The 12,103-nt window shown below is 40.5% G+C and overlaps 1 protein-coding gene across 1 annotated transcript in view; it reads left to right on the top strand.

The window, feature by feature from the left end:
* The window catches only part of ABLIM2 (actin binding LIM protein family member 2), a 98,215-nt gene that overhangs the window by 12,923 nt on the left and 73,189 nt on the right, over positions 1 to 12,103 (top strand). Inside the window, exon 3 of the mRNA XM_062493360.1 lies at positions 6,347 to 6,530. Within this exon, the coding sequence (XP_062349344.1) occupies positions 6,347 to 6,530 (184 nt within the window). The remainder of the gene's footprint in view (positions 1 to 6,346; positions 6,531 to 12,103) is intronic.

Raw genomic sequence — 12,103 nt, forward strand, 5'->3', positions numbered from 1 at the left:
GTCTGATGGATCTTTTTTTAGGAGTGTCTTTCAAAAATTTAATAAATACATAATATTAGTATTATCATGGTGAAATGAACAGGGAGGAATCATGGTTATGAGTACTGGTAAAGGAATATCTTGCCAACATTCAATAAAAGGTAGCTAACTAACCACCAAAGGAAGTCAAACCTATGTTGCTTCTGTTTTCCCATTTTTTTACTCCTTATTTGCATCCTTCTAGTCCATAGAAGGAGAAAGTACAGGAGAAAGCTAAGTGCTTATTAGAGGATAGGATTTTCAAATCTTTGTAGTCTTTGCAGGCATTAAAGATACTATTCATATAAAGAAGTTTTGAACATACATAGTTTCAGCCCACATTAGATAATATCATAGAATTGTTATTATTATTAATAAAAGCCTGTAAGGTTTTTTTTATTTACCTGAGTTCTCTTTTGGGTAAGGTTTTCCCTGTGCAAAAAAAGTCAGTGCAAGGATGCCTTTATGCAGGGGACTTCCAGACTCTGTGATGCTCATTCCCTTAAGGACACAGCAGGGATACAGCAGCACTCTGGAGTAGCTACAGGGCATTTCAGTGCACTAAGGTGATGTGATTGAGACCCAGAGAGAGTTGTTGCATAAAATTCATCACTGCCACAGTGGTGTTATTCCACCTCCCACTTTCTGCAACTCATTAACACAACACCATCTGCCATATCTGTGAATAGAGCAGGGACTTAATTTGCAAACCTGGAACTGGCACCCAAAGCACTGCTAAAAAAAATAATCTGAAAATATTTGGTTGTGTTGGTGCTTTGCATATTGGGGGGTTTTGGGTTGTGGGTTTTGTTTTATTTTATTGTTTTTAAAAACCTGTTTTAATTAGTCTGGCAAATGACAACAGTATTTTTATCATAAACACTTAAGATGCTATTAGGTAGAAAATGGGTTAAAGCACATTGCTCTGTTTCTTAAATTTCTTTAGCGTACTTGTAAATTTTAAATAACCAGATTGAGTCCTTTAAACAAGGAATTAGTGTAAATGAGACATGTTTTCCTGGGGATTATTTTTGGTAGTTTGAAACAGCCCCATACCTAATGTTGTGAGGACCTCACCTTGAAGACTGTGGGGGAGCTTTTATAGCACAGTATAAAACTGTCTCTAAAGCTATTTAAAAGTAGCTTTAAAAACTTTTTAAAAACTGTCTCTAAGCTATTGGGTAACTGTGCTCTCCAGAAGGAAAATGGAAATATACTTTCTAATGAAAAATGACTTAATGTGATGTTTCCATTTATTACAGGAGTCAAGGTACCTAGTGCGCAGGGAAACTTCCCAAAGTTTCATTCATTTTTGTGGGTGCACTCTGATGTTTTGTCTATCTCATAAGAGAATTCTGTCACTCAAAGGGTTTTCCTGCACTGAAGTGTTTACTCCAGGAATTTATGGGCATCATGGCCAGAGTAGCCTGGGAGCTTGTGTATATCCTCACAGTTCTCTGTATCTTTTCTGCTCCCAAAAGTTGCTGGTTTTCTTCCATCAGACCTGTCTGCCTTCCTGCATTTCCTGATTGGAAGCTGGAGAAGGGGCCAGCAGGGCTGTCCATGACTTTTCTGGGGCTGCATGCTGCTTTTGTTTGCCCTGGATAGTGACAAAATGAGGTGTTATTCAAGCCCTTGAGATTATAGATGGTATTTTAGATATTATTGTTAATGCACTGCCAATGACCAGCAGGCTTGAGTATTCTTGATTTCACAGATGTGTTTGGAAAGACAGTTGATATAATCACTCTTGCATAGAAGAGTGATTGAATTCTATGGTTTATATACCCCATTGCAAGGTTCCTTCTGTCTTACTGCTGCTCACCTATTGACTGGAGGTTCAGATGTGAGTTAACTAAGAGATGAGATCATATTCCCATGATAATACTTGTATGGCCCGCAAACTTGGAGCTGGGAATGACTTCCCCAAAAGCTTTGTGAACAGCTTATCTGGGTTTACCAGGCCATGCAAGGAGTATCACAGTCACAGCCATCTGCTGGAAATGAGCTTGGACTGCTTCAGATTAATTGCAGTTCAGTTTGAACTTAAAGTCAAAGCTGTAGTGGTGGAATCTTGCCAGGTGGTTGTGGTTGCTTCTCACAGGCATAGTGGCCAGGAGAAATGTTCCACATATAATTATGGGCTTTTGGAGAATGGCATCCCAGACTTCATCAATGGTGTATGAAGACATGCAATTTATCTGCCAAAAGAGAATTATATCAGCAGTGTACTACATGTCATCCATCTCATGGATGGAGAAAAATACTAGAAATGGACATAAAAACACAGTGCTGAGCAAGAAAAATTTTATTTAACTTACATCAGCCAGCAAATGGGACGGGAAAATATAGACTTGTTCTGTGCAGTTGCATGTAAGCAAACCATTTGATTGTCTGGCATGTTGACAGCAGAACAGCACTGTTGGGATGAACAGACCTGCAGTGCATGCTGCTGCTGCAGCCTGCTGTAATCTGCAGCAGCACAGTGAGTGTGGCATCCCCCAAGCAGCGCAGGACCCAGGTGGTTTTTAGGCCCAGCGTGCAGCCAAAAAAATGATCTACTTTCAGTAGGCTCATTTGCCAGCACAGAAAATAGATGCATTTTATATTTGTATACTGGTAATTAAATACTGATGACATACAGTAATGGAATAGCAACATGCTTAAAGTGCATTGATTAATTGATTTACTTCTCTTTATTTTTATAAAATCACAGACTAATGGAAGGGACATTTAAAGGTCATCTAGTCCAAATCCCCCTGGAATGAGCAGCAGCATCTTCAACTAAATCAGGTTGTTATGGGCCCTGTCCAACTTGACCTTAAATATTTCCAGAGATGGACCATCTACCACCTCTCTGGACAACCTGTTCCAGAGTCTTACAGCCTCACTGTAAAAGTCCTTCCATATATCCTGTCTAAATTGCACCTCTTTTAGTTTAAAACCATTACCATTACACACAGCATAAATTTCAGTGCTTCAGATGCTGTTACAGATACCATGCTAGGGAAAAAAGAAGTCTGTTTCTAAATCAGTAGAGGAACCCTTCACATCTATATATGAAGTATTTTGGTGTCCAGTAATTGAAAACCTTCTTGAAGAGTGGAATTATCCAGCTGTAAGAGAAGCCACACAGAGATACCCTCCCTAAAAAATGGTGTAGATATTGGCCCTCTCAAGTCCCATAGCACAAGTGCTGGCTTGCTACTAAATACCGCAAGAAGAAGAGACAAACACTTATTTATTCACTACGTAGAATTCCTCCTAAAGCTTATAACTGCTCAGGAAAAGGCATTGCCTTGTATTCAGGGTAATACCAAGACAAGGAGAGTTAATCTGTGTTAGTCCCTTCATTAATATAATTGCTGTGTTTGTAGTGCTTTTATCACCAAGAAAGAACTCCAGAAACTGTTGAAGACTGTTTCTAGGTTATAAATAACCCTTCCTCCACATACTCCTTTTGGAAGACAAATGCTAGGTAGGAGTGGATGTGACATAATGCTGATTTCCTGTCCTAGGAGAGGAAGATCTGGTAGCTGCCTTCAGGCAGTCTCTCTGTACTTTCTCCAGCTTTCCCTTCCGGATTTCTTGTTTCTGCAGGATCATCTCATATGGGCAGTGTCTCTGTCCACAAAAGTAGCTGGCAAGGGGCACAGCATCTCACCTGAGAGGAGGCCAATGGGTCTCTGAATTTTCAGAGCTGTTCTTCTCAGATTTAAACTGTGACTATTTTAATATCCAGGCCAGTATTTAACTGGAATCCCTGTGTTCTTCTCTGGTCAGCTGGGTGCCAAGATAAGTTGGATCAAATGGTTCAGAGAGTGAAGGAGCAGGCAAGGGTTTGTGACTCAAGTTAGAGTCTGTCGAGCAGAGCTGGGGGTGCAGTGATGTTCATTCAGCCACTCTTTGCTTATGGGGAGGCTGAAGTGATGCAGGAAGGGACCTGGTGAGAGGATGCTGAGCTCACTTTTATTTTGAAGTCCCAATAACTTTTTTTTTCTGCCTCTCTTTGGGTGAGCAGTTTTACTGCAGGATTTCCTGAGAAGCAAGGATTAAGTGCATTAGTGCAGACTGCTTTGGAGTTGTACACAACTTCGGGGTAGTTGCAACATGAGTGAACAGAAAGAGGTCAATACCCTCAGGGTGAGACAGAATGCCACCAAATGCCAGTGATGGGACTGTTGCTGGCCCCATGTGCCCCAAACCTTGCACCAGAGCTCTCAGCTGCAGTGAGACAGAGCCTGCTGGGCTTCTATTTATACAATAAATACAGATTTGCTTGTGCAAAATATGAGAAATGTATGTAGGGACATATCCCCTCCCTCTTCTTCTCAGAAATGCAATTATGTCCCTTTAACTTTTTTTCTCTTATGATCCACTTTGCAAGTTCAACCATTGTATGATACAATTTAGAACTGCTTGAGGGCATCAGTTCAGCATCATCTTAAATCCATAGCTGAGCTCTGCTTCTGTGACACCAGTAGGTAGCTGAAATAATATAGCCTGAAAGAAAGTCATGATATCCAGCAAGTTGTGCCAGATTTTTGGAAAGTTTGTTCAAAAAGCCTGTCCTTCATAAAATGAGAGCACGGGTGGGAAAGAGAAATGTTAAAGCAAATGTGTTAAGCCTGTGAGATAGAGAACATGAATAATGTATTGAAATATAAATAATCTAATCCATGTTGTCCATGACACATGCAGTATTATTGGCATTATAGGAAAAATTAGAACCCATAGTTCTTCAGTTCTTGACCATGCACTAATACAATTCTAGCATGAGTGTTTTCTGACTCAGCAGTCAGGGCCATCTACAGGAGAATGATGAGAACTGAAATCCCATGCAGGGATGAGCCCACAGAGGGTTCAAAGAAAACCCAAGCCTCTAGTGCTACAGTTAACAAAGACTACAAAAAAAAGGAGGGTGATTGGATGTAATTTTGAATGAATGATCTGGATCCTCTGCTTTCTTGGGGTTTCTGAGCTCTATGTGTTACTTTGTGCCTTGGGCACCTCTGTTGGACCCTTTTCTTGTAGTTCAGGTGCAAGGTGACTGATTCTGACACTGCAAACAGGCTTGGGTGAGGGTTGCCACGCTTTATGTTTAGAAACCAAAGTACCTGAGGACTCTCGGGTACCTAAGTGTAAATCTCAGTCTTGAATTTTAGAAGAGTGAATACTTCTGCTATTTTGGGACCAAGGCACTGAGCAACTCTGCAATGTTTTGTACATGCAATCCAAATTTAATAAGCAGCATTCCCACTCCTTTTCTGTGGGCTGTATGTGAGTAGTGACACTGCTGTGGTTCAGCAGTTTGACTGTAAACACCATTTGCTGATGGGAACACATTCCTACATGAACATCCCCAGGAGCAGAAGTATGTAGTAACAAGTGTGGTGCTGTGATCTGCAGTAGAGCAGTCAACACAGCAGCAAAATCCCCACTTTGAAGTCCAGTTCTCTTTTAAATCAAGTCAAGTCTGTTTTCAAAGATCATGGTCAGTCTTGATGATGGTCATGTTCTACCTGTCTGCTATTCCTATATGACTTCACCAGACTGTTTATCTCTCCTTTCCCATCTTATATGTTCTCAAAATTCCAGCCTAGCTCCATCCATGGTGCAATGAAGAAAATACCTGAACAGTCTCACAAGCCTTTAGTTAATCGACTTTAACCTTTTCCTACAGGTTTAGTTTAAAAAGTAGAAATTGACACTTAGGACTAAAACCTTATTTTTGCCAGGAGCAGATGAACCTGGAGATGCCTCCAGTTCATGCGTGGTGAGTGATGTTCATAAGGTAAACATGAGAGCTGATTTTAGCTGATCTAACTTGTGAAAACTTGCAGGAGTTGCCATGAGCATCAGCCCCCGTGTTTAGAGACAGTAGTACTTAAACCCCTTTTGTGTCCAGGAGGAATATCAAACACTTGTAATCTGTCAGAGATGTTTCTTTGTGACACTGGTGCTTTAGATTTTAAAGGTTTATATCCTTTATGTGTTTCTTTTAACCTGTTAAATATGTTAGATGTTGTATATGGTAACCCTGAATTCAACTCCTACAGACTTTAACTTTGTACTCACAGCTGCTGCACTGAGGTTGACATTTTTACATTTAATAAGTCCAGGTTATTGGTGTCCAAAATACATGACTGATGTAATTTATACTATAAGAGTAGTGTCTTTCAGATGCACATCTGTTCTGTGATCATAAGGCTGCACATTGAAGTGCTTAAATGCTCCATAGGAGCCATTCATATCACAGGTGAAAAATCAGCCTAATCATAGAGCATTTGTTTCTTGCCTTCTGAGTCTGCCTTTTCTCTTTCTGCAGCTTGTGGATGTGACCTGGCTCAAGGAGGATTTTTTGTGAGACAGGGGGACTACATCTGTACTTTGGACTACCAGAGACTCTATGGCACGCGATGCTTCAGTTGTGATGAATTCATTGAGGGAGAAGTGGTCTCAGCACTGGGCAAAACCTATCACCCAGACTGTTTTGTGTGTGCTGTTTGCAGGTAGGTGTTCTACATGAAGTTGTGTTTCTGATGCCAGAATGCCCTGAATGCCAGGCATTCAAACCTATAGCCTAGAGATAGGGTTTTCTGTTACTCACGCCTTAAAAAAAATCTGTAATTTTGAGTGCCTCCCATTTTTTCAAATGTGTTTTTCTTTATTCTGTTATCGTATATGTGAGGTTTTCAAAGTATTTTAGATGCTGCCTCTGTTTTTGTTGTAAGACATTTTGCCCCAAGTGTTGCTTTATTTCTCTGGTGTCTGCTGTTTTGTCATTTGTTGGCCTGAAGTTACAAAGGATTCCAATGCCAGTGGCTGAATCCTCAGCAGAGTGCTACTGTAGCCCAGTGTAGTTCAGTGGGATCATTTCCCACATGGGTCACAAACTCGGCAATACAAAGGACTGATGTCATTTTGACCTACATCTTAATCCTCTTGTGTAGAAATAGCACAAACATATCTACTGAAGACTTCACAAGGAAGCTTGAAGTGCACTAAACCTTCAGAAAACACCATTTTAGCAGTTTGGAGCAAGGGGAAATGCTGCCCTAGTTTCTCTGGCTAAACTTGAGCTTATAGGAGTACAAGAAAAGCAACCCCACTTTCAAAGGGTTTCAAAGCCCATCAAGGCACTGGTGCAGCACAGTTTAGATGCTCTCTGTGCTGGTGCCTCATGCAGGTGACTGAGCAGTCCCAAACCAGCATGTCCATAGCACTGTGGCTGACTGCCAGCCCAACCTGCCCTGCCCGTGGAGCTGCTGAGCTCAGAAATCCTCCTGAGCTGATGCAGGAACAGGACTTTACATTCCAGAACAGCTGTGGCTCATGACAGAATCTCAAATAAAACAATTGCACAACTAATAACAATAGCTGTGATAAAGAGGAGACTCTGAGATGGTCAAGCCTTTATTTTATTAAATTCTATCTAAATTTTGCTCTGTTTAATAGGCAGTTTTTCCTTCTGGATACTTAAAACAAATGTGAAGAGTAAAGATAAGGAAAAAATCCTAAAATCTTTATTGTATTTTATTTTTTCTTTCAATGGTAAGGAAAATTACTTCAAGTGTATCTAGTGAGTTAGCTACAGGCTGCACATGCTATTGGCCTGCAGGCTGGCACTATTACAGCTCTGCTAGAGATGAGCAGAGCTACTTTTTGGTACCTTTATTCTCAGCACTAGTACCTTCTGTAAAGTGAGGTACTTATTCATTTAAGAGATATCAAAAAAATTGGTTAATTCCATTTTTATGGCTAAACATGCTTGTATCCTCAGTCACACTACTAGAGCTTGGAAATGTATTTAAGTGTATGTTACTGTACTTGGAAACTCCCTGCCTTGGGTTTCAGACCATTGGAAATACCAATTCCTGCTTTATTTAGTCAGTCCTTCAGATGATTGTTTGGAGCTTGGTGAAATAGTTTGTCTCCCTGGAAATTTTGAATAATTTTCCTTGTGACTAAAATATTTATTTTTAAGCACCTAACAATTCAGGTGGGTTAAATTGCAGCATTGTTAAATTCTTCATGCTGCAAATACCATGTGTGATGAAGACGTGGTAAAGCTTTTAAAAATTAAGTTCCTGATAGAATAATATATCATATAAAAAATAAAATCAGAGGCGTTCCCTAACCTTTTGTTTAACTAAATAGTTGCATTTAATGCTATTTCACTGTTTTTACTTGTTCAATAGAGAGACCCAGATCTGCTTCTGTTGCTTTTCTTGGAAGGGTGCACAAATTCATATTGTCTTCATCAGAGCCAGCTAATGCCCTGCTGACTAGCAGGGTTCAATTAGTGTCTCCCAGGGGGGTTGTAACACTGAATTGTGGTGCAGAGCAGCAGAAGAATCCTGTCATGTGTTTATATGCTTTAAATCAGCTTCAATTACCCCTGTCATTGCAAGCCAGACATAACCTGTGTTTTTATGGGGAAGAATGTCCTATTTAAACATCATCAGTATTTATTTTATTGAGTGATATCCTCAGTAAAAATAAGGTTGGTAGACTATAAAGACATGTTATTTAAGCCAAAAGAATGAACTGGTTTTGTTCATTTTAAAAAACCCAATAATAATAAAGGGGGTGAAGAAGGTATAAAGGTCTATACCTTGATATTTTCCTTGGTGTGAAGAGTCAGGAGAACCATTTGTGCCCTCATTTCTTACAGATGGGCAGAAGCCTTCAATACTGCACCAAAGCACACTGTCAGTAGTAGCTGGTGGATGATGCCAACTGCATTTGGCATTACCTTTTACAGCCAGACTTTAATGTGGGTGCTGTGTTAGAAATCTAACCTCCAGAATGGTGTGAATTTGAGAGGTGATGACTGCCTGCCAGTGGGGCTGATCCTGATCTCATGGAAAGAAACCAAGCCAGGCTCTTACCATCTTCAGCATGAAAACACTGGCAGCAGAAGGCATTTTGCACTCATGACACATTTCTCCAGAATGCTGCAGAATTGTTAAATTCTTTTAAATGAGCACTTCTGCAACCCCTATTTCTGTAGCTGCTGAAGTAACACTTCTGAACTGTTTCTACATTGCGTAGTAAACCAGTGTCAGCAGCAACTCCTTTTTTTCACCTCATTTTCAGAGAAGATAAGGTTTGAGTAGAAACTTGTGGGAAGCGTGTGGTGGCATCAGTGAGAAAGCCTAGCTAGCAGGAGCAGTGGGGAAAAGTCATCAATCCAAGCCCAGTTGTCTCCTGATATTACTCCTGTTGGATGCCACATGGCCCAGTGTCACAGGGAGCTGTATTCCTTGTACTTATGTGCTGCATTTGTAACCTGCTGCCCTCCTCTATGAAAAAGCTGGAGTTTCACAAATCCAGCTCATCCCTGGGCATGTCTTGGGAGTCAGATGCTACTACCCAGGGCTGCCACAAGCTAAAGTCTGAAAAAAGAAAAAAAAATAGTATTCTGAGGAAAACTGGAAAAACTGTAAAACTACAATATATTATGCTGTCCTAATTGATTGTTTCTGTCTATCTTGTGTTAGCCAAATGACTCTTAAAAAAAATCAGGTTTCAATTGCCTGTTTGCTCTGCTGGAGTAAAGATTGAGGGCTTAATCTCTTCTTCATCCAGTGCTCTTCATAGTCTAGTGAAACCTTTTTTCTGCTGTTGTGTTTTGTGATGATAATGCCTAAAACTAGGAATGAGTGAAAGAATAGCAACATAGATTGAAAACTGTTGCAGATTAAATGCTTACTCTGAATTCCCAGGAAATGGCTGAGCAATCTTCTTACAGCTTCATTAATTGGAAGGAGCAGTGTCCTCTAGAGAGCTGCCGAAGACATTTTCTTCAGAAGCTTCATGTGTCTGTAAAAGTGAAATAGAAAGAGGGAGAAAATTAAGGCTAGCTGTAGTAATAGAAGCTTAGTTTTATTAAAATTGTGCACATACTTCTTACATGGCTGTCATAGTTGGGACAGTTTGGCTCTTATTTAGGATGGGAAAGGGCAGAACATTGAGTCTTTCAGAAAGAAATGTCATACCTGTGATAATGCTTTGAAAATGGAATTTTCAGGAGAGGTCTTAGTGTTTGGATAAGTCATATAGATTTAATAAGCATATATAAGATGTATGGTCTATCTAATGTGGTGCCTAGACTATGATTTCTGTTACTTGTGGGCTGTGTGTCCACTGAATATCAAAAAACTGGGATTTGATTTTATGGGTGTTATTGTAATTAGTAAAGTTAGAGGGGTCGGTGTTAATGTGCCCAGTTGGAGGAGTGTATGTAATAGCTACCCCTTTAGTTTCAGTATTCTTGCACTTAAAAGTTGGAAAAAAATTGTGACATGTAAATGATAAAGAGAGGACAACTTGACCTTTAGGTGGAGGATAGATTTTCACATATATCCCGGATTAATAAGGCAACAGGTTTGTGTTTGCTTTATAAAATTTTAATATTTAAGTTTTTCTGAGCTCAGGAAGCTTTTCTTATAAAACAGCATCTTGACAGAAGCTGAATATGTGCCATGTAGATGTGAATAGTTTGTGGAGGGGAAAGAGACAGATACATAGTCTTCAAGGGAGTGCCTACCAAACCCAGCTATAAAACCTCTTTCAGCTCATTTGTATTTTTACTGTCTTCAAGAAGGTAATTCACTTGGGCCAGGCAGTTACATATAAAAAATCAGAAAGCTGAAATCATTTTCTCTTTTCCAGCAGAAGATTGTGTATTCCTACATGTATAACACTGCTGCTTCTGGAACGAACTGAGATCTTTTGTGTATGCATGCCTTAAGAAATTAGGATAATACTGAAGATTAGAGTTACAAATTCAGTTTCTTCTTAAACATAGCAATCATGACAGACTCTGAATATGCTAAACCTTTATGTTTGCTCACTTTTTTTTTTGTGCTGCTGAATTTGGAAAAGGTTTGGTATCCATTTAAGCAGTACCTGGTACTTGAGGCATCTTGTGAAGTGGTCTTCATCTCACCACCAGTCACCTAGCCCTGAACACTGCTAGGTATTGTAGAAACCTAGAGTGTTGAGCCCAAGATTTTGAAATCAGCCTGAGTGTTCTTAGCATTTTGGGTCCAAACCAAATATATTTATCAATATGTGGTTCTTCCTGAACCAAGGGATGGTGGTGTGCTGCTCTTCAGGTTTAAGTCTGCTGCTCTTTAGAGGAAGGGTCTGGAGCACAAGTCCTGTGAGGAGCAGCTGAGGGTACTGGAGTTGTTTATCTGAAGAAAAGGAGGCTCAGGGTGTACAACTGTCTGAAAGGAGGTGTAGTGAGCTGGGGGTTGATTTCTTTTCCCAGGCATCCAGCGATACGACAGAGGAAAATGTTTTTATTCCGTACCAAAGGAGGTTCAGACTGGATATTAGGAAAAGCTTCTTTGCTGAAAAGGGGGTTAAGCATTGGAACAGGGTGGCCAGGGAAGTCATGGGGTCATCATCTTTGGCAGTGTTCATGAAATCAGTAGACATGGCACTATTTGATGACATGAGCATAGTGGTGTTTGGTCAAAAATTGGACTTGATGATCTTGGTGGTTTTTTACAACCTTAGTGATTCTAGGATACTTTTGTTCTATATGGAGCATCCCATTGCCCTAGAATAATGTAGGATGGAAGGGAATCTATGGTGGCCCTGTGATCCTGTCCCTGGCTCAAAGCAAGTCCAGTTTGAGTAGACAGATGATGGCATTCCTTTAACATATCCCTAAGGATGGAGATCCAGCAGACTCTCTGAACAGTGTGTTCCAGCATTCAACAACCTCATGGAAATTTTTTTCCTTATATTGAGTTGACATTTTCCATGTTCTAGCTTATGTCTGCTGCCTCTTTTCCTTTCAAGAGTGTGGCTCCCATTTTGTGTATGTGCTATCAGGTGGTTTTAGACAGCAATGCAATCTCCCCTGAGCAGGTACATCTCCTGCCTGCCCATGTGTCCTGTGCTGCAGCTCTGGGCCTGGCTACCTTCCCTCATCTTCCTCCAGTAAATCTTGTCCTGAGAAGCCCGAGGTGGTGCCTGCTGCGGTCTCTTCAAGGATGAACAGCAGGGAAGATCACATCCCTGAATGTGCTGGCTACACTGCTGCCTCCCAGGATGTGGCTGG

The sequence above is a fragment of the Cinclus cinclus genome, chromosome 5, assembly GCF_963662255.1.
Source record: "Cinclus cinclus chromosome 5, bCinCin1.1, whole genome shotgun sequence".
Lineage (NCBI taxonomy): Eukaryota > Metazoa > Chordata > Aves > Passeriformes > Cinclidae > Cinclus > Cinclus cinclus.